This window comes from Prosopis cineraria, unplaced genomic scaffold (genome assembly GCF_029017545.1).
Source record: "Prosopis cineraria cultivar Desert tree isolate PC_DT_omini unplaced genomic scaffold, ASM2901754v1 PC11, whole genome shotgun sequence".
Lineage (NCBI taxonomy): Eukaryota > Viridiplantae > Streptophyta > Magnoliopsida > Fabales > Fabaceae > Prosopis > Prosopis cineraria.
The window spans coordinates 3,539,623-3,562,978 of NW_026555342.1; the positions used below are offsets into that span (position 1 = coordinate 3,539,623).

General features: G+C 37.2%; 1 protein-coding gene and 1 long non-coding RNA gene across 4 annotated transcripts; one reads left to right on the forward strand and one right to left on the reverse strand.

Moving 5' to 3' along the window:
- Window positions 1–2,039: 2,039 nt before the first annotated feature.
- On the reverse strand, window positions 2,040–7,709 carry LOC129285954 (uncharacterized). 3 transcript variants are annotated; one of them, XR_008587431.1, is made up of 4 exons: window positions 7,548–7,709; window positions 6,221–7,327; window positions 5,582–6,131; window positions 2,040–5,211 (listed from the first exon to the last, which is right to left on the reverse strand). It is a non-coding gene; the product is annotated as an uncharacterized LOC129285954 (long non-coding RNA). The 3 variants fall into 3 exon arrangements; XR_008587432.1 differs by having other exon boundaries at window positions 2,040–5,182; window positions 5,582–7,327; XR_008587430.1 differs by having other exon boundaries at window positions 5,582–7,327.
- Window positions 7,710–20,424: 12,715 nt separating this feature from the next.
- LOC129285638 (uncharacterized) lies at window positions 20,425–21,348 on the forward strand. Its single transcript, XM_054921391.1, has one exon. It carries the CDS (start codon window positions 20,425–20,427, stop codon window positions 21,346–21,348), a length of 924 nt encoding a protein of 307 aa, XP_054777366.1.
- The last annotated feature ends 2,008 nt before the right edge of the window (window positions 21,349–23,356 follow it).

Below are 23,356 nucleotides of genomic sequence, written 5' to 3' on the forward strand. Positions count from 1 at the left end.
TTGAATGGTTAAGATAATTTTAAAAATTTTTTTAAAGATTTAAGTAAGGTTATTATTTATTTATTTAAATTATTATTATTATTATTATTATTTTTAAATATAATTTTAAAAAGGACTAAATTTTATTTTAAGATTTTTTAAGATTTTTTTATTATTTTTAATGAACTAAAAGAAATAAGATCTTAACGGATAAAAGATTATTTAGGTCAAAATAAAATAAAATCTATTAATTAAATATTTTTTTATTTTATGAAAATATGATCCTAAAAAGAATTAAAGTTTATTTTTTATATTTTTATATATAACTTTTTTAGTTATTTATTATTATTTTTATTAAATTAATTAAAAAAAATGCTTGAACAAACACAAAGATAACGTTGTTTATGTGGAAATCAATCTGAAAAAGGTGAATAAGTTTGAGAAATTAGAATTTAACCATAAGAATTTTAAAAAATAAAAACAAATCATTATTGTTTAGATATACCGTCTGATTTCACTTTAGATATCATGAAATGATAAATTATTAAATAAAAGTTCTTTAAATGTTTTATGTTTGTATAAAAATAATTATAAAAAATAGTACGAGGCTGTTAACTATCGAATTTGGCATCTTACAATATGTACACCAACTCCAAGCTTTAGCCTAGGCGAAAAAGGAAACGTAGGTTTAAATAATATCTCATATTTCAATCGTTTGGACTGTTCAATAATTAGCTGCTTCGAATGCTTACCCAAAAAAACAATTAGCTATTTCGAATCGTCGAATATTGATATAAAATGAGATAGTCGCAGATCCATGTTGACCGTTCTATGAGACACGCATGTTGGCAGCAGAATGGGAATAATATAATGAAATTGATACTCTAATGTCTCTCTCTCATTCAGGGCAATGCAAATTATCTTTCCAGTCCACCTTTTTTTTTTCCCCGCGATGTCTCTGCTAAACCTTAATCTTCGAGAATCATCCAGTATTCTCCATAAGTTGACATTTGAATTGCAAAATTGAAATTCGGACATGTAAGATTTATTGCAGATACAATTGTAGGTCGCTTCATCGGAGCTGATTCAAAACTTCTAGAAAGTGCTAGATTTTCCCGCCCAACCATGATCTGAAGGCGGTGAATGTATCTATTTAAACAAGTTCAACTGAGCAGGCAAGTCAATTTTCCAAATATCTGGCTAGTGCTGTCCAACAGCAAAGCGACCGTGGACACGTGCCACCGTTCTTGAATCAGTACCAAAATCCGTGTTCAGGTAACATGTTTACCCGTTTAGTTCAATTTATTGTTCCGTCTCTTCTAATTTATTATACACGGGTGAATGAATACAAATGGTGCACATTACCCATCATTAAACAGCACTGGAAAACATTATCTTAATTTATTTTTCACTATGAACAGTCAAAATGAAGCCTCAGAAATTTCAGCAAATCAAGGATATCAATGACAAAAATGATAAATGGAGAGTCTGTGTTAGAGTTTTGCATAAATGGAAAATGACCAAAACAGGATACCCACATAATGCATTTGGGGTTAGCATGGTGTTGCATGATGAAACGGTACGCTATTCCCGCCATTTTTGTGAGTTTGATTATTAACCAACATAACTAAATTGTTTGTTCTTTCTATATCAGGAAGACGATATACAAGCATCTATTATGTCACTGCCATTAGCGGATAAACTGAAAGATAAGAGAAGGTGAACGCTATGAAATCGCAAATTTCACTGTCAAGTAGAATAAACTCAACTTCCCAACTGTTGCACGCCCGTTTGTTATTAACTTTCATGCAACAACGCATATCAAACCATGTTGCAATAGGATACCAACAATTTCATTCAAGTTTCTACTGATCAAGGATATTCTAAAAATGAAAAAAATCGATGAATGTTCTGATAGGTAAACTCTGATGACTCGCACTTTTTCCTCGAGAACTCTGTTCAATATTTTTGAAATACAATTTTTTTTTTGGTAGGCTTTTATTCGCATCTCAGATATCATTGGCTTCCTAAAATATTTTGGTTCCTTAAATCAGTATAAGTACAACAAGCTGTCATGATCACTTGCACTCGAAAGAATTACAAATACCAAAGATTCCAGAAATAGATGCAATTAGATGAAAGATTTCCAGAGGTTTAGTATTATTCAGCCGAAAAGCTATCAGTCACAGCAACTGCTAGGAACAGGGGAAAATGATTCTATAGTCTTAAGGAGAAAACAGAAGAAGAAGGAAACACAGAGAGAAAGACATAGAGGGAGATACGTCCTCTAACAAAATTTGCCTAACCTCTATTTTCCTTACAATTCCCCTCATATACCCTCACGGAACCTCAATGGCTTAGTGCGCACTCTGGTGCTGCGCCTTAGAACAGTCTCGGATGGTTGCACTCCAGCCATCTCCGCTGCTATGCGATCATCCGTACTCTGCGTATGCTCTGTGGTTTGGTTATCCTCATTTGCCAGCTCATCACTTATGACATTCACATCTTGGGCTTCAGTCTCGGAGCCCATTGCTTCCTTTTGGGCTCCTTCATGACATTACTTTTCCCATTAAGAGTGACCTTGTCCTCAAGGTCCAGATCTGGGTAATTCTTTCGCGGATAATCTTCAAACTCCCAAGTAGAATTCATATCAGCATCCCATTGCACTAAACATTGAGACTTCCATTTGTCCGATACTAGTACTTCCCTCTTCTGTAGAACTCGTATAGGATGTATAATTGGAGCTTCTTCTTCAGTCATAAGAGGCAGGGGTACATATATATCTTTCGGGCACCCATCACATTATTTCAGAAATGAAACATGGAACACAGGGTGAATTTTGGCTTGTGTGGGTAAGTGAAGCTTATATGCAACATTTCCAATCTTTTCCAGAGTTAACAAAGGGCTAAAATTCTTCGGAGACAGCTTTTGATTTTGCCTCAACCGCACTGAGTGTTGACGATATGGCTGCAATTTCACAAATATAATCACCCACCTTAAATTGAACATCCGTTCTCTTTTTATTAGAAAATCTCTTCATTCGTGCTTGGGCCTTCTCAAGATTAAACTTTAGTATTTCTAATACTGCATCTCTATCCTTCAAATTCTTGCACATCCACAACAACATCTTCCAAGTTCGAATGCCTTATCACAGCAGGTGGTTCTCTTCCATTCACCACTTTAAATGGTGTCATGCCAATGGAAGAATGAAAAGATGCATTATACCAAACCTCGGCCAATGGAAGGAAAGTGACCCAAGCTTTTGGAGCATGAAAGACAAAATATCTGAGATACATCTCTAAGCATCAGTTCAATGCCTTGCTTTGACCATTCGTTTAAGGATAATAGGCTGAACTCATCTTCAATGTTGTTCCTTATAACTTAAAAGCTGCTGCCATAAATGACTTATGAACACTATCTCGATCAGATAATATAGACCGTAGAACACCATGAAGCTTGACGACTGCGTGCACAAAAGCTTTAGTCACTTGTACACTCTTATAAGAAGCTCTTAAGGGAGTGAAAGCCCATATTTAGACAATCTATCAACAACTACCATTATCACAGAAAATCCATTCGAATTTGGTAGCCCGGTTATGAAATCCATGGCTACATCCTCCCAGATCTGATTATGTATTGGTAATGGGCTTAATAACCCACTGGGATGAAGCTGGAGGGTTTTGCCCGTTGACAGATTTGACAGGAGCGTATGAACTCTTAATGTCCTTTCTCATGTTCTGCCAGGAATAATAAGTAGCAAGGCCAGTATAGGTTCCAACAAACCCAGCATGACCTCCTATAGATGATGAATGAAATTCAGTCATTAATTTGAAATTATCCCTGTGGCTTCACATGGGATCACATTTCCGTTCTGCCACTACAAGAGACCATCGAGTAATTTATAATCAACCATTTCTTGTGGCTGTTCTGTGAATTTCTGCATCAACTCCTTTATTTCTTCTGCTGTAGATACAGCTGCACGAATCTCCTTAATTAATTCAATTTGTGGCAAAGTCACAGCCATATGAAATGAGCGAGAAAGAGCATCTGCTGTTTGATTTGACTTCCCAGGCTTATACTCAATAGAATAATTGAATCCCAGGAGTTTAGGTAGCCGTGCTTCGTGTTCAGGGGTCTGTATCGTTTGCTCTGAAAGATGTTTCAGGCCTTTTCGGTCAGTACGGACAATGAAGAAGTGTCCCATTAAGTAATGTCTGAACTTCGCCATTGCTTCAGTAATTGCATAAAGTTCACAAACATATGTTGACTGAGCTTGTAACTGAGGGGTCAACTTCTTGCTAAATTACGCAATGGGATGGTTTTCTTGGGACAAGACAGCACCAATCCCACTGCCCGAAGCATCTGTCTCGACTATGAAGGGCTTAGAAAAATCAGGCATTGCTAAACTGGGTGCTTGAATTAAGACAGCCTTAAGTTTTTCAAAAGCTAGTTAAGCTTCCTCATTCCACACAAATTTATTTTTCTACAAAAGAGCTGTCAATGGACAGGCTATGGCTGCATAATTCTTAATAAACCACCGATAATAGCCCGTTAAGCCTAAAAATCCCCTTAATTGTGTGACATTTGATGGTATAGGCCACTCCTCCACAGCCTTAAACTTCTCTTGATCCATTTCTACCCCCAATGTAGAAACAACATGCCCCAAATAATGCATTTTAGTTTGTCCAAATGAACAATTTTGTCAGCTTAGCATACAATTGTGTGCTCAAACAAACAGGCAAGCACAGTTTCTAAATGTTCCAGATGTGTACCCCAATCACAACACCGGCACAAATCATCTTAAATAAGAACGAAATACCTCATTCATTAGTGACTGAAATGTAGCAGGGGCATTGGTTAGCCCAATTGGCATAACAAGCCATTCATAGTGCCCTTGTTGAGTTTTGAAAGCTGTCTTTGCTCGGTCTTCCTCCTTAACAAGGATTTGATGATAGCCAGACCTAAGATCCAGCTTAGAGAAATAGCAGGCACCCTTCAATTCATCTAGTAGTTCATCCACCGAAGGAATAGGAAAAGAATCCTTTATCATGACAGTGTTTAAAGCCCTATAATCTGTGTAGAACCTCCATGTTCCATCTTTCTTGTTGACTAGTAACACAAGTGCTGAATACAGGCTATTGCTTGGTTGGATGATTCCTTTTGCCAACATCTCATTGACCATTTCTCAATCCGGTTTTTCTGGCTGAAAGGATAGCCAATGTAGCACAGACACTTCAAAAAAGTAAACGTACCTATATTCAATACGATACTTGTAGGATACTTCTGCATACGTATCCAATATTCTAACATTTGTGATATGATTTTTTTTCAACAATTTTTTACTATATCACTTAAAAACTTTAAAAAAACACTTAATATTTTAGTTAATTACTATAAATATCCTTATGTTACTTTAGAAATTCTTGTTTAAAAATCAAAATACCTATACTTGTATCATAAAATGTTGAAATATATATTATAAATATCCCTGTACCCGTATCCTAAAATTTTAAAAATTTGCTGTATCCCCGTATCATGCCGTATCGTATCGGATACTCATACCCGTATCTATGCAATCTAGAGGATAGCAATAAAGCCTAACCTTTACGGAGGGAATGCCTGGTTGCAGATGTATCTCATGATCATGCGAACGTGGAGGAGGGAGCCCTTTTGGCACCTTGAAGACCTCTTGATACTTCACCAATAATGCAGCCAAGTCTGGAGCAACACCTTCAGGTACTAAGAATTCCTGATTGGCCTTAGGAATAATTTGATGGTATTCCATGGTGTACAGCTCTGCAATAGATTCAGTTTCACATAGCCTTAGCAGTTGGTGAAATTGGGCCACCTTTGGTAAATGTTCTCTATCACCTTGTAAAGTTTACCCATTGATCATTATGTAAACATTTCAAGGTAGCCGTGCTGTAATTCACCAACTGTTCCCCTAAGGTGGCTAGCCATTCTGCTCCAAGTACGACATCATAACCAGTAGCTTCCAGAGCATAAGCAGAGATGTTGATGTGATTTCCATCAATGATCAATGGCAACTCGCGTACCACGCTATTGCCCTGCAGATGATTTCCACCCCCAACCATGACCTTAAAATCAGGCACCTTCTCAATAGGTAGTTTGAAATGCTTTACTAATCTTGGCTGTATAAAATTATATGAGCTTCCACCATCCAAGAACATAGAGACATTAGTACGCAAAATAGAGCCTCAGAAGAGTATGGTACACTTACCCGAAAAGCCTTGCAATGCTGGTAAAGACAAGTGATGGAACTCGTATGTTTCTTCTTGCCCTAAAGGAGTTTCGGATGACTGACCCTCCTCTACAAGTTCAGCGTTTTCCCCTTCATTCTCATAATGTAGCAGCGTGTGCTGTTGGTTTTGGCATTGATGGCTCGGAGTGAACTTCTCATCACACGTATAACATAACCCTTTGTCCCTTTTAAGTTTTATCTCTGCTGGAGTCAGTCACTTTACAGGAGTTAACGGCTTGGTAGTGGGTTTAAGGAGTAATGGGTGTAAGGTTGCCTTCGAAGAAAGAGCCCCTCCTTGACCAGTTTGAGGACTGAATACTGGTTTAGAGTTTAGAGTTTTTCATCATATAAACGAGCTAACGCTGCTGCACTGATCAAACTTGTGGGTTCTTTAACTACCACCTTGCGACGAATGTCTCCCTTGAGACCACTGATGAAGCAGTCTCGTAGTGCATCTTCCGATAGCCCTTCTACTCGATTAGCTAACGTCATGAACTGGGTATGGTAGTCAGAGGCAGACCCTGACTAGTTTAACTTGAATAACTGTGTTTGTGGGTAATCAAATTTGGTGGGCCCAAACTGGGCTTCAATAGCTTTTGCAAGTGTGGCCTAACTCGAGAACTGATGCATTTTTTACATCATTGGAAACCAAGTCGTGGCAGAGCCGTCCCTGTGATCAGCGGCTATCGTGATCCTCTGAGCATCCAGCGTTTCGTAGTAGTTGAAGAACTGCTTAGCACGAAACAACCATTGTAACGATTCAGAGCCGTCAAACCTAGGAAAGTCAAGTTTCGCCTGTTTAAGTTGAAAGGGTTGATAGTTCTGAGCTTCTCCGGTGATCGCTGTCCTTGAGCTCGAAGTCCCAATAGCAATTTCCATATTCAGTGTTGCCATTCCTCAAATCAGTTCTTGAACACTAGTCGATATTTCAGTCAAAGTGTGCTCTAAATGATCCATGCGGACCGTGTACTTGAAGTCACGATGATCACCAAGCTCTGAGAGCTTCCTGATGTCACTCTGCAAATCTTCAAATGAGGGTTATCCGCCATTAGGACTCTCAATGAAAGCACCTTATGTCACAATCACCTACACTCAAAGAATTACAAATACCAAAGATTCCAAAAATAGACGCAATTAGATGAAAGATTTTCGGAGGTTTAGTATTATTCAGCCAAAAAGCTATCAGTCACAGCAATTGATAGGAACAGGGGAAAATAATTCTATAGTCTTAAGGAGAAAACAGAAGAAGGAAATGCAAAGAGAAAGATATAGAGGGAGAGATAATCTCTAACAAAATTTGCCTAACCTCTATTTTCCTTACAATTCCCTTCATGTAGCCTCACGGAACATCAATGGCTTAGTGCACGCTCTGGTGCTGCGCCTCAGAACAGTCTCAGATGGTTGTGCTCCAGCCATTTCCTATGCTATGCGATCATCCGTACTCTGCGCATGCTCTTCGGTTTGGTTATCCCCATATGCCAGCTCATCATTTATGACATTCACATCTTGGGCTTCAGTCTCGGAGCCCATTACTTCCTTTGGGCCTCCTTCATGACACAAACACTACTACGATATTCTATCATTCAGCCTACAACAGACCAAGAGTAGCTGTCTTCTACACTCAGCTTCAATTTTCATTTATCGTAGCCCATGTTTAGTTTCTTTTGATGCATTAATTTGTAAACTATTTGTTTAGGAACAATTCAATTAACTATGTTTTTCGCAGAGATTGCGCATCTCGTGTGTACCAAATGGAACCTCATCTTATGAATCCTCCTATTGTTGTCATGAATTTAGCTCGCATGAAGCTAAATAATGGTGAAATAATTTTTGACCCAACTTGAATTTATGTTTGCATGCTTTTTTAATTTCCTACATGCACAGAGAAACCTGAGATATGCAACTCACTCTCCACAACTAGAATCATGTTCAATCCCGACATCCCCCACGTAAAAGATTTTCTTCAGTGTTATAGAAAATCACTTTCATTGATTTATAACTGTTTTTTTCCCGTAGCAACAAGAAAACTCATGTTTCTCTTATAACCAGCTTACCAAATTCACCTTCCTTATCTGTTGGGGGGTTCACTCATCTTGTGTCACCTTACTCCTCTGAGTACTCATCTTCTTCACTACTTAGCAAGAAGCAAAGGATCCCAATATCACAAATACAAGAGCTTTCAGAGGTTTGTTTCCTAAACATAAAACATAAAAAATATGCTCTTTCTTTATGTTACTCTTTATCTCCAAACAGAAATTGTTAAACATGCAATTCTTACTTTATGTATGTTACAATGCTACCCATTCAGCGCTGCACTGTTACCGTAATAGCAACGATTGAGAAACTAGAGACCTCATATGGCTGAGTATATCAAGGATGTCCACTCTGTATATATAAAATGGTTGGAAGTGAGGAAGGTGTCAAATATGACAAATGTCAATAGAAGATAAGTAAAACCGCTCCTATGTAAGTTAATTTTTTTTTTCTTGTGGTGTGAACACCGTATTTTGTCTGAACTTTTTTTAATAATAAAATTAAAAAATATAAAATAAAATAATAATAAATAATAATATAAAAATGAAATTTAATCCCTTTTAAGATTATATTTTCAAGAAATAATAATAATGATAATTTAACAAAATAAAAAAGAAAGGTTAAATCGTGAAAAAGAAAAATTTCTCCCAAATTCTTCCAATCATTCAAGAATATTGGGAGTCTACTTTTGAGAGTTAACTTTTCTCTCCTCAATCCTATTTTCATTTAAATACATATCTTATATATGTGTGTGTGTGTATTAATCAAAACCATTAATCAAAAAATAAAAATAAAAAGAAAGAGCTGGACAAAACGCTGATAGAGTCAGCGTTTCATCACAGACAGTCAGGCACACACGAGCATAAACTGCACACACACACGAGAGAACAGAAGGAAAAAGCACAGCAAAGAAATGCAGAAACAATAAAGAAACACAGGCACAAAGACACAGAAACAAAAACAAGCACACACTTTTAGCCATGCAGCAGGAAAAAGGACAGAAACAGCAGAACACACGAACACATGAGCCATGGACGTCGAAAGAACCAGAGGCAACAGACACAAAATGCAGAAGAAGCCAAATAGAGCAAGAAGAACAGCAAGTAACCAGAACACGTACGCTTATGCTTTCGGCTGGCAGGAGAAAAGAAACAGAACCAGGGACAAACGCATGCATGAAGGAAACGGCACAACAGAGAAAGCAGATGGGACGGCACAGAAAATAGAGACAGAAACACAAAAGAAATAGAGCAGGAGAGTAATGATTCACGTTGTCCATTCTCTACATAAGGAGAAGACGGGAACAGTGAAAAGGAGGAGAAGCAACATAAAAAATATATATATAGAGGAAGAGGGACCGAAGGACGTGAGGCAGAGAGCTAAGACGAGGAGGAGAGAGAGCTAAGATGAAAACGAAGAAGGAGGAGTCTAGAGAGGAAGAGAATACGGTGACTGGAAAGAGAGAGCTCAGACAGAGGAGAGAGAGGACCGAAAGACGTGAAATAGAGGCTGAGACGGAGGAGAGGGCAAAACAGAGACAGGAGAGGACGTGGCGGAGGAGCTTTTCTTTCTGGAAAAGCTGAGAAGGAAACGAGGGAGGCCAGAAGCTGAACGAAAAAAAAAGATAGAGACGGAGAGAGGTGAAACAGAGGCTGAGGGAGAAAGACTATTCTGGCTGGAACAAAGTAGAGGAAATGAAGAAGAGGAGTGCGTTTTTTGGCTGGAGAAAGGAAGGAGAAACGTACGCATGGAAGAAACAGAAAACAGAGCACGAAAGGAAAAGAAGAAAGAGGCAGAGAGGAGAAAGAAGAAACAGAAATGGAGAGGAGAAAGAAGAGGCTGAGACGTGAAGGAAAATTTTCTCAAAACAAAGAAAACGAAGAAGAGGAAGAGATCAAAGAGGGAGGAGTGACAAGAGCAGTGAGACAGATCTGGACGTCCCATACACGCAGGTTCTTGCTTCTGAATCTAAAATATACGTGTTTAATTTTTGTTTACTATTCCAAAATGGATTTCATGTTTAAATGTTTTGTCTCACATTTTTCAGCTCCCAAATGATTTCATTGCAATTGTCATATTTTTTTTAAGAAAAGAGAGTTTGAAAAAGAAAATAAAGAAATTGCAAAATAATAATTTTTGTTTCCTATCATAGCAAAGCTAAATTTGATTATTAGGCACAACTTCATTCCAAATAGAGAATCAGTGTAATTATTAAGCGAGGTATTTAAATGTGTATATTAACATGTATGAGCATTATTTCTTTATCTCCATTAGTGCTAAGGTCCTTTACTTATCATTAACATTACTACACTCATATCATATGGCATTCTCCATCACGATTACATGTATGATTTCATTTATTATGACAAGCCTATTTTATAAAAAGCAGAAGGAAGAGAATTCATTCTTACCCAATTTCAAAAAAAAATGAAATGAATAAGAGAAAAGTTCATCTCTAATCATTTACTTGTCATGTGAGATTTTAAGAATTTTCATAAACATTTAAAGTAGTCTCATACTGTGTAAATTAATAAGATTTCGTAGGTATAGAGATCCAATTTATACGTATAATCAATGGTTTCAATGACCAACTGTTAAAACTAACTATCTTTTTATAATCTAAATAACCTATTTAAGTTTCATATGAGATTTTAAGAATCTTTATAGGGACTTAAATTAATCACATTATCGTGTGGGATAATAAATCCTCGCGGGTATAGTGATTCTCAATTTTTATTTTGTAAATAATCATATAATACGCAATTTAAAAATTAATTAATCAAATTAATGCATTTAACCTGTAACCATATTTACTGATTATATCTTTTAGTCATGTGAGATTTTTGAAATCTCCGTAGGCTTCTAAGATCATCGTATTATTGTATAAGTCAATAAGACTTTGCAGATATAACGATTTAGTTTTTAAATATATACACACATATATATTATATAATTAATTAAATCAATTAATTAAATTTAATTCTTTTATCATGTGAGATTTTAGAATCTCCGCAGATATTTAGGATAAATCATATTACCGTATAAGCCAACAAGGCTATACAGGTATGATGATTAAAATTCTTTAAAAATATATACATACTTAAGTGAAATTATTATTAAAGATACACATAGAAATATAATAAATAAATTAAATGGCCAAACTCTTTTATCGTGTGAGATTTCAGAATCTCTGCAGATATTTAGAGCGATTGCGTTATCATATGAACCAATAAGGTTCTGCAGGTACTGCGATTAAAATTTTCAATCATAAAACATAATAATAATAACAATAATCTTAAACTCTTTTCTTTCTTTATTCCAAGAATTCAAAAATGGAGAAAATAATCACCTTTTGCAATTTAAAACACATATATCAAAATTTTAGAAATTGTTTTATTTGCGAAATGGTGAATTGTTTCTAATTAATTTCCCTTCAAAAAATATATTTTCACCAACAATTTTCAAGCTCGAACTACGTGGACTTTGATCCCCATCACAGGGTACGTAGGCCTCAGAGTCAGATTCTGAGTCAAGTCCGTCCTCCCTTGTAAATAAATAAACATTTCTCACTTAATTCTTATCATTTTTATATCAAACACATGAATATAAAAGGGATAATTAAAATAATTATAAAACTATATTAATAGAGCACAACAAACTTCAGGTAACCGTTCTGACGAACGAGTGTTGTGGGGTGCCTAACACCTTCCCCACACTCAACCAACTCCCGAACCCATTCTCTGATTTCGCAGACCACCCTTATCCTCCATTTAATCGGTTTCCCGAGATTTACCTTAAAATCTTGGTGGCAACTCCTCGTTCGATCTAGTTCCCACCGCGAAGGCCGGGACCTCCGCTCGAGCGCCGTCCGCGTCGCATTTTTTTGGGTATGACAGTTGGCGACTCCACTGGGGAAAGTATGAGAGTCAAGCCTGTATAAATTTGTTGCGCTCAAAATATAATATGGTTTTCTTTTATTATTATTATCCCTTTTAATTTGTGTGGGCTTTTTCCGCTTCTTTTCCTTTTTTTTTTTTTTTTTCTTCTCTCTCTCTCTTTTGATTCTTATAACATGTCTTAGGATAGATAACATGCGGAATAAACCTTAAGATAGATGACTTTTATTTGTACATATATTTGTTTCTCTATTTGATCTGATTAAAAGTTGAGAGTTGGGTAGCATATGAGAATAAGATAGCATGCTTGCATGCTCTCATCACACACTATACACTTACACAATTTGACACACACATATTTTGGGCCCTATACCCGGGTCTGTGAGTACCATAGGTTAGTAGAGGTTAGTAGTGGCTTCCTTGTAGAGTTTTTAAACTCTTGGAGGTTACCATGAATACCTCACACAAGCTGTTACTTGCCTAATAAATTTGGTCCCTGTAGAGCTTATGTTCTCGGAGGGCTAAAATTATTAAGTAAGGTCTTCACCCTTGTGTGAGGGCATCTTGGGAGCCTTTTAGGAATATACATCCACTCGTGAATTACACGTTTCAGACAACAGCTAGTAGCCAACCATTCTAGTGAGCACCTGATTATGAACTAAGTCTCCCTGAATAGGACACAGGATGAGAGTATTGATCTTTTATTGCATCATTGTCATAGCATGTCATCATAAAGTATTCGCATTTTTTTTTAAAAAACCACAAATTAAATAATTTCTCTTGTCATTGAGTTATTTCATTTTTAAAGTTGAGACTTTAGCCATGTGTCAGTTTTAGCTGCACATAGGCTAATTAATCCCTTTCTCCCTATGGGACAATAAGCACATTGAGGAGAGAATGGATTTTCTCCTTGCATATCTATTACCAAAATCATTTTTATCATTTTTTTCTCTTTTCTCAAAAATAAAATTGTAAGGCTAAACCTTTCAACATTAATCATGTAGGGGATTTAAGTCTCTCGTCCATTAATTGTTTACTCCATCTTCCTATGATGCAATAAGTGTCTGGAGGAGAGGGTTTTCAAAAAAAAAAGGAGCCAGATAGCTTGCTAATATTATGAGAATTGTATATTATTAACTTTTGTTTTGATTAACAGGAATCGTGAGTTATCCAAAATCTTTTGTGAAATTGGCATAAGGGATAAATGGCACTCGAAGGTAGTACAAATTTGAGTCACACTGGAAAGTTATATCAGGGAAAAAGGATCAAATTATCTGTAAAAGTTGAGCCGCTGGAAACCTTAATCGAGTTGAGCCGTCATATCAAAGGGAAGATTATGCAAGATTTTAAAAGGAAATATGGAAATATCTTGGATCTTCTGTCAGTCACAATACATAATGATGCAATGATGGAATTAAGCCAATATTGGGATGTCTTGTTAAGATGTTTCACATTTCAAGACTTCCAAATGGCACCGACTTTGGAAGAATATGGAGAAATTTTGAGAATGCCCCTTAAGGAGAACATGGCAGTATATCTTTATCCTGGGTATTTACCATCTCGAGGTACGATAGTGAAAATTTTGGAAATTCCTAAGGAAAAGGTACGAATGGTTTGCCCAAGACAAACAGAGGGAATCTCAAGAGCTGATGTAGAAGCCCACTTGAAAGTTTTGGCAGGAAAAGAGGCTTGGGTTACGTTTTGTAGAGTCTTTGCCTTATGCATATATGGAATAATCCTGTTTCCATCATCAATTGGCATAATTAATTTAGGAGCCATTAGTGTATTCCAAATGGTGGAATACCATAACGTGAATTCGGTACCAGCAATCTTGGCAGAAACGTACTTGACCTTAACTCAATGTCATAATAAAAGGAAAGGAAAGGTCAATTGTTGTATTGCATTACTGGATTATGGATACTTGGCCACCTTTATGGAAAGACGCTTCCTTTCAGAAAGAAGAACTACTCAGACAGTAATCCACTCATGTCTTTTAAAGGCCAATTCGTGATTGACGGAATGAGCTACATGGATTGGAAAAGAACCTTCTCAGAACTTAAAGAAAGTTCCATCTTATGGAAATTAGACTGGTGGTGGAAAGAGGAGATTATTTACCATTGTGGTGACTTTCCGAATGTGCCTTTAATGGGACCCAGAGGGTGTATCAACTATAACCTTCCTTAGCGTTAAGGCAACTGGCCTATAAGCAAAATGTTCCTTCTAAGAAAGAGGTGTAGGAGTTATACTTTCTACATAAGGAGGATGGGACAAAGTTATCAAACCAGAATGTCAAAGAAGCATGGCAAAAGATAGGGTACAAAGGGAAGATTGAGCTAGGCATATGTGTAGTAAACTCAAGTCCAGAATACCTACTTGGCTGAAGAGTATGATTCAAGGAGAAAACCCTTTATTCCATCCTCAAATCCCTTATTAGGCAATGACTTGAAGAGATTAATGAGCAACTGTTGAATGCTTGAAGATGAAGGAAAATGAGTTACAAGAGCTTGCTAGTTCAGAGACCAAGAATAAGGAAGAATTGGAAAAATACCAAAATGAATGCATTGAGTTACGGAGGAAGCTAGCAAGGAAAGAGAAGGGCATAACCTTAAAGAAACACCTGAGACTAAGAAATTGAAAAAGGAAAATGCCAAACTGAAAAGGGAAGTGCAAACTAGTGAAAACAAAGTTCAGAGTACTAAAGCAAGACTTGTCAAAATGGTCAGGAAAATGATGCATTGAAGAAGGAATTACAAGACATTATGCCTATCGAGGAGATGCAGCAAGAAATCAATACGCTCACAAGACAATTGGAAAGGAAAGTGAATGAGCTAGCCAGGGTAAGAGGAAGTGCAGTGAGACAGCACAAAACTTTGTTCAGAGGCTTAATCAATAAAATGAAGTCTTAGAAGAGTGGAAATCACTTTGCCTTGATCAAACAGAAGAAACCAAGAGTGGATGTTAAAATGTAGGCAGATAATTGATTTGGCTAATGACAAAATTCCAGAATTTGCAAGAGCATTTAAGCAAGCTGAAGGCATGGTTCTCCCTGGAGGAACTCCATTAGAGATTGTCGAATTCTTTCATTTGTGCAATGAAATTGTAAAAGAACTCAATAGCGTGACAAAGTTCTAAATCTGTATTAACATTTGAATCATTGTATGAGGATCCATATGACGCTTTGTGGTTGTGAAATTGTCGATTGATTTATACTACCATCATTGTCTTAAAACCTTGAATTTTGATAGGATCCAATGTCCTTCTAATTCAATGGTTAACTTTAAATCCCCTATGAAATAATAAATTTCTGGAGGAATTTAAAGGGTGTTAGTGTCGTGAAACCCTTATGTCTACACAATGCTGGATATCTTACAAAACAAACGTAAAGGTAAAACTTATTAAAATTAATTATCATGTTACACAGGTAAGCCAACATTATGCCTCAAAGAAAAAACTCGGTTGACCAGATTCCCGCCACTCGAGCATACAACACACGATCGTGTAGTCGTGCAATGGAAAATTCAAATGTGAATGAGTCAGCGGCCTTAAATGATCGGATGGCTGCAGTGGAGTCTAAAATGGCCAAAATAAGTGACATGATGAAACTGCTAACAGAGGCTCTAAAAGGAAGGAGTGATGATAATCCACCACAGAATACCATAGCAAATGAGAACGCAACTAACAGAACAATTGAACTAAACAGAGGATCAGATCCTAAGGTACCCACGCCAGAGAAACAAGATTCTAGGATAGGGGCCTTTAACGTACCAGATGGTCCTGGGGAAGATCATACCTATGTGTTCCAAATCCCACAAGTGTTACATGAAGAGAAGGAGTTAAAAGAAGAACTTGGAGAGATGAAAGATCAATTGAAGACTCTTCAAGGATCGAACACGTGGGGTTCCTTAGACTTGAAAGAATTATGCTTGACCCCAGAAATTGATGTTCCCAAGAAATTCAAGATGCCAAACTTGATAAATATGATAGTACAAGTAACCCAATTTATCATTTGAGGGCCTATTGCACAAAGATGTCCATATAGTCACAAGATGAGAAATTTTTGATAAACTTCTTTTCTGAAAGTTTAACTGGAGCTGCACTAACCTGGTACATGCAACTAGATCAAACCAAGATTAAAAGATGGAAAGACCTTGTGGATGTCTTCATGAGACAATACAAATTCAATCTTGATACTGCTCCAACCAGAGAACAATTGAAGGCGATAACCAAGAAATCATTAGAATCATTCAAAGAATATGCTCAACGATAGAGAATAGTGGCTTCACAAGTGCAACCTCCCATGGTGAATTCTGAACTTTGCTCATACTTCATCCGTGCACTGCCTAAGCCATTTACTAACACATGATAGGAACACATGTCACTGATTTTGCTGATTTAATGGTAATTGGGGAAAGGATTGACATAGACATACGAGAAGGAAAGATAGCCACTTCTCAAGCTGAAAGTAGTTCACGAAAGAACTATGACTAAAAAAAGAAAGAAGGGAATGTGAACTATATTCAACCTGTAAGACAAGCAGCTACCAGTTCTCAAGTCCCTTATCAAATAGAAGGAAGGAATCAAAGACAGCAACAATTTAGGTTCAGGCCTAATAAGCATGGACAGGATGGAGAGAGGAGAAATGTCCAATCTAGGGATAGTCGCCCATGGCCTAATTTTGGATTAACAAATGCTGAATTGTACCATAAACTTTTGATAGCCCAATTATTAGGTCCGCGGCCTTATAAGCCTCTTGGTCCACCTTACCCGGCATGGTATAATCCAAATGTTGTTTGTGAATACCACATGGGTGCACCTGGACACTCAATAGAAGACTGTGTGACGTTTAAAAGGAATGTGCTAGACCTGGTTGATTCTAACCATATCCAGCTTAAAGAAGAGGGAAGCTCTACCCTTACTACTGATCCACTCCCAAATCACGAAAAAGAGTCAACGCTATTGAAGAAGAGGATGCGTGCTTCAAAAGCTCCGCAAGGATTAGGATGCCTATGAATGAGCTTTATGCTCACTTAAAAGAGTATGGCTATATGTGAGAAATACTCCTCACGAATAATATCAGTGATCAAATGCTTGGATACTGTGAATATCATCAGGAGAAAATAGGCCATGACATAGAAAGTTGTGAACAATTTAAAGAAGCTGTTAGAAAAATGATGGCGTTAGGGGTCGTGTATTTAAAGAAGGGAGACGCCAAAGTGTGCATGGTAGAAAAAAACATATTGAGCTTGTCATTAAAAATTCAAGCCTAAAAGAGCGGGTCCAGGCAGTCTCTTTTATGATAAACAAAGCCTCTGCAGATCTTGCACCTCACGTAAGACAACCAACATTGACCATAAGCACGCCTCATCCCTTTCCCTATGAAAGTGATCGAGTAGTCCCGTGGAAATATCAAGCATTGTGGAGAACCACAAAAACCCAACGTTGATTGCCGGGACAAGTAATGAAATGGCAAACCAAGGGGTTGTTACTCGAAGTGGAAAACCATACTTACCATGTTACATTAGGAAAATGGTAAAAGAGAAAAATGTAAGTATTGACAGGCCAAAGGAAGATAATCCTAAAGAAATGAAAAAATTAGAAGATGAGTTTTTATCGATTATGAAGCAAAGTGATTACAGCATTGTGGACCAATTGAAGAAAACTCCAGCGCGTATCTCCATACTTTCTTTGATTTTGAATTTCGAAGCGCATCGCCAAGCATTGCAAGAAGTGTTGAATCAAGCTTTTGTGCAGCCTAATATAACCCCTGAGAAGGTGGCAAGTATAATGAATGTTGTAAAAGCCTTCTCTACTATTTCCTTTTCGGAAGAGGAAGTTACAGAAACCGCTGTCCACCAAGCCAAGGCTTTGCACATCACTTTGAAATGTGAAGGGTTCATAATCGCAAGTGTATTAATTGACGGAGGATTAGCATTAAATGTCTTGCCGCTCTCCACATTTAAATCATTATCACTAGAAGCTTCAAGTGTTCATAAAAGCAATATTGTGGTAAGAGCATTCGATGGTTCAAGATGGGAAGTATTAGGATCCGTTTGTCTCTCCCTGGAGATAGGGCCAAGCAGGTTTAAGGTGGATTTCCAACTCATGAACATAGACCTAAGTTACACAATGCTGCTAGGAAGGCCATGGATTCATTCTGCTAGGGCTGTTCCTTTTACCTTACATCAAAAGGTTAAATTCATCAGTGATGGGAGAATTATAGCAGTTAAAGGAGAGGAGGAAATCATGGTGAGCAAACCAAGCTCACTCCCTTATATTGAGGCTGCAGAGAAAGATCATGGAATTTCCTTTCAAAGCCTAGAGGTCGAGGGTATTTGCGATAGTACTCAAAACATCAATTCCGTCATGGCTAAAATCATGGCGAAGAGTGGGTTTATGCCAGGGAAAGGTTTAGGCTCTCATTTACAAGGAATTACGTGTCCAATTAAGGTTTTGGATAATTGTAATCGCTAAGGGTTAGGTATGAGCCTACCGTAGAAGACCAGATAAAATACAAAGTAAGTTTGGCAAAAGGCAAAAAGGCCAGTAAATTGGAGATTCCACACATTAAAGAATCCTTCCCAGGCCTGTCTGAGGTGATATATGAACCAACTATCTCAGTGATCACTTTTAATGAAGATGTAGCATGTAGAACAAGTGCCTCAATTGCAGTCGACGATTCCAACAAAGTTCTGGCGAATTAGGAGTTTGAAGAGGCCAATGATGTCATTAGCTTAGAGTAATTGTTTCAATTATGTTGTTCCTATTTTGTTATCCACTCTTTAAGCCCATGTTTAGGTAATAGATCTTGGGTATTTTCTAATGCAAACTTTTGATACACATAATTCATGAAAATGAATTTCAATTGCATTCATGTCTATTTCTTTATTCCACCCTATCTTCTTCAATACATTTTTCTCCGTTTCATTCCTGTTCCTTATTTTATCTCATTCCATATTCATTATCCAGGGATTTTGTTTCTTCTGATTCCATCTCTCACCCAGAGATTAATAAACCCTATGAAGATGATTCATTCGTTGCCACTGGTATGCATGATTGTGAGTCTGATGATGAAGACATAATCCAAACTTTTTCTAAGATGCTTGAATTGAGTGATAAGGGAATATGCTCACATGAAGAAGTGATTGAGATGGTTAATATGGGAACCGAGGAGGATCAAAGAATGCTCAAAATAGTAGATAATCCTGAAAGGGAACAAATGATTGAGTTGTTTAAAGAATATATAGATGTGTTTGCATGGTCACATAAAGATATGCCTAGGCTAGACCCAAGCATTGCTTCTCATAAAATACCATTACTTCCCAAGGTCGAGCCTAAGAAATAGAAGTTAAGGAGAATGAACACGGGGGTGTCCTTGCAAATAAAAGAAGAAGTAATAAAGCAGTTAGAAGCAGGATTTTTGGAGGTAGCAACTTACCCACAATGGGTGGCAAATATTGTTCCTGTTCCTAAAAAAGATGGTCGGATTCGAATGTGTGTTGATTATCATAATTTAAATAATGCGAGTCCGAAAGATGACTTTCCATTACCCCCACATTGATGTATTGGTCGATAATACTGCTCGAAACTATCGCTATTCCTTTATGGATAGTTATTCAGGGTACAATCAAATCCCTATGCATGAAAGGGATAAAGAGAAAACAACCTTTACAACCCAATGGGGAACTTATTATTACCGGGTAATGCCTTTTGGTTTGAAAAATGCTGGGGCAACTTATCAACGAGCTATGGTAGCACTATTCCATGACATGATGCATAAAGAAATTGAAGTATATGTAGATGATATGGTAGCTAAATCAGCAGAGAATGAGAGTCATGTTGGAGTCCTTAGAAAGCTATTTGTGAGATTGCGCGAATATCGGCTAAGATTGAATCCTAACAAATGCATTTTTGGAGCTCTTTTTAGGAAGTTATTAGGATTCATTGTGAGTCGTAAAGGGATAGAAGTAGATCCAGATAAAGTGAGAGTAATTCAAGAAATGCCATCTCCCCAAACACAGAAAAAAGTTAGAAGTTTCTTGGGACATTGAATTACATTGCTAGATTCATTGCCAATCTAACAGCCACTTGCGAACCAATGTTTAAGCTGTTAAAGAAAAATTGCAAGGAGACATGGGATGATGATTGTCAAAAGGCCTTTGATAAAATTAAAGATTATTTGTTAAATCCCCTAATTTGGTCCCTCCATCACCAGATCATCCACTAATCCTTTACCTAGCAACTTTACCTCACTCAATGGGAGCAATGCTAGGTCAACGTGATGATTCTGGAAAGAAGGAAAGAGCAATTTATTTCTTGAGCAAGAAGTTTAATGAGTGTAAAGCTCGTTATCCGGTGATTGAGCAAACTTGTTGTGGACTAGTATGGGTAACTAGAAGGCTAAGGCAATACATGCTTTACTACACTACCTGGCTAATCTCACGAGTGGACCCACTTAAGTACATCTTTGAGAGCCCGCACATTGCAGGTAGAGTACTAAAATGGCAAGTTGTACTATTAGAATATGATATAAAGCATGTGATGCAAAAGTCAGTCAAAGGTAGTGCAATAGCAGATCACTTGGCTAATAATCCTTTAGAGGATGACCAGCTATTAGATTTTCAATTTCTTGATGAAGGCATATGCACTACAGAAGAAGGTTGTGATGAAGGAAATAATGAAGAGCAAGAATGGGAAATGTATTTTGATGGAGCCGCCAACATGCATGGAAATGGGGTAGGAGCGGTGATCATTTCACCAAAAGGAAAACAATTTCCAGTGGCCATCAAATTAGAATTTGATTGTACTAACAACATGGCAGAATATAAAGCTTGTGTTAATGGTCTTCAAGCAGCTATTACCCTTGGTATACGGTGTTTGAAGGTATTTGGTGATTCAGCTCTCATTATTCATCAAGTAACAGGAGAATGGAGAACAAAGGATGTAAAATTGATTCCCTATCAAGAACTCCTAACAGATTTAATTAAGCAATTTAAGGTTGTTAGCTTTCATCACTTGACTAGAGATAAAAACCATTTCGCTGATGCTTTAGCCACTCTAACAGCAATGATCCAACTTGATTGTGGAGTCCATGTCCAACCCATCCAAGTGGAAGCTAGAAGCTTTCCAACGTACTGTCTGAATGTTGAAGAAGATCGAGAAGAATATCCTTGGTTCTAGGATATTAAGGATTATATCATTAAGAGATCATACCCAGCTGGAATGACTGAGAATGAAAAGAAAACCCTTCATCATTTGGCTATGACATTCTTTATCAGTCAAGATGTTCTGTACAAGAGGGGTTATGATGGTACTTTACTTCGTTGTGTGAGTTCAAAAGAAGCAAAGAAAATCATGGTTGAGGTACATGAGGGCATATGTGGCACGCATGCGAATGGTCACACTATGGCTAAACAGATTTAAAGGTGTGGCTACTTCTGGCTAACAATAGAGAAAGATTGCTTTGAGCATGTCAAGAAATGCCACAAATGTCAGATCTATGCTAATAGGATAAATGCTCCTCCAATCCTATTACATAATTTAGTATCACCCTAGCCATTCTCAATGTGAGGCATTGACATTATTGGCCCAATTAACCCAAAAGTTTCGAATAGACATCGCTTCATCCTTGTCGCGATTGACTATTTCACAAAATGGGTAGAAGCAAATTCATTTGCTAGCATCACACAAAAGACATTCCTTAAATTCATGAAGACAAATATTTATGCCGATATGGGATTCCTGAAAGGATCATTACTGATAATGGTCCCAATCTCAATGGAACGGAAGTCAGGAACTTTTGCGAGAAGTTCCAAATCAAGCATCATAATTCAGCCCCATATAGACTTCAAATGAATGGAGCAGTTGAAGCAGCCAATAAAAATATTAAGAAGATCATTGGAAAAATGACAGTAACTTATAAGGATTGGCATGAGATGCTTCCCTATGCTTTACATGGTTATCATACTACTACATGCACATCCACAGGGGTAACCCCATACTCCCTTGTTTATGGAATGGAAGCTGTTACACCCATCGAGATGGAAATACCATCTTTAAGAGTATTGGCAGAGGTAGATTTAGAAGAAAATGAATGGATACGAACCCGATTTGAGCAACTTAATATGATTGAAGAGAAAAGGCTCATTGCAATGTGTCATGGACAATTGTACTAAAAGAGAATGGCAAGAGCTTTTGATAAAAAACTTCGCCCATGGGAATTCAGTGCTGGTAATCTCGTACTCAAGAAAATATTGCCTAACCAAGAAGATAATAGAGGCAAATGGGCTCCGACTTATGAGGGACCTTATGTTGTCAAACATGCCTTTTCTGGAGGAGCACTAATCCTAGCTGACATGGACGGTCAGGAGTTAGCAAAGCCTATTAACGTGGATGCTGTTAAGCGTTACTTTGCTTAAATAGAAAATGAAAAAGAATGAAGCGCTCGTTAGGTTGAAAACCTGTAAAGGCAACCTAGGCAAAAGTTAGAGTCAATAGAAAATGAAAAGGAAAGAATAGCTCATTAGGTTAAAAAAAAACCTGTAAAGGTAACCTAAGCAAAAGTTAGAGTTAACACAAAAAAAAGGGGGGGCAAAGCCATGATAAGAAGAAGAAGAGTTCGCCAAGATAAAAGGATGTCTTAGGAGAAGAAAAGGAAGGCATCAAAAGTTAAGTATCTATGTTTGGGAAAGTTGACTCCATCGTCTCTCATATTATGCATATCAATAGCAGCCCAGTGAAACACCTGTTAGGGTTTTGAAAAGTTAAAGGAAAGAGATGTGATTAAGTAAATCCATACATCCCATTTGCGCTTTGGCCATTTGTACTCATGAACCAAGATATTCCCATTTCTCTATGAATTTTAGCATCAGTGAATGAATTTTTTTTTTCCGCCCTTGCTCCTTTGAGACCATCTTTCTTCTCGTTTCGTGTTATCATATTCGAATTCATATCTCACATATTACAGTAGGTTCGCATTCAAGGAACAATATTTATTGACACATTTACTTGACATAGAATGTTGGTATCTTTATTCTCGCCTTTCGCCCTTGAGGTATCAAGATCATTGCATAGGTGTAAAATAATAATGAGAGCATGTGTGCTGTCAGTGTTCGGTCATAATAGTTGATCTCATTAGCTTGAAGACAAGATCAAGTGATGAGAATTTGGTCATTGGGATTTTCTAAAG

Bases quoted from the DNA above. Each gene is read 5' to 3' on its own strand.
- LOC129285638 (XM_054921391.1), top strand. From the start codon at position 20,425: ATGGGAGCAATGCTAGGTCAACGTGATGATTCTGGAAAGAAGGAAAGA.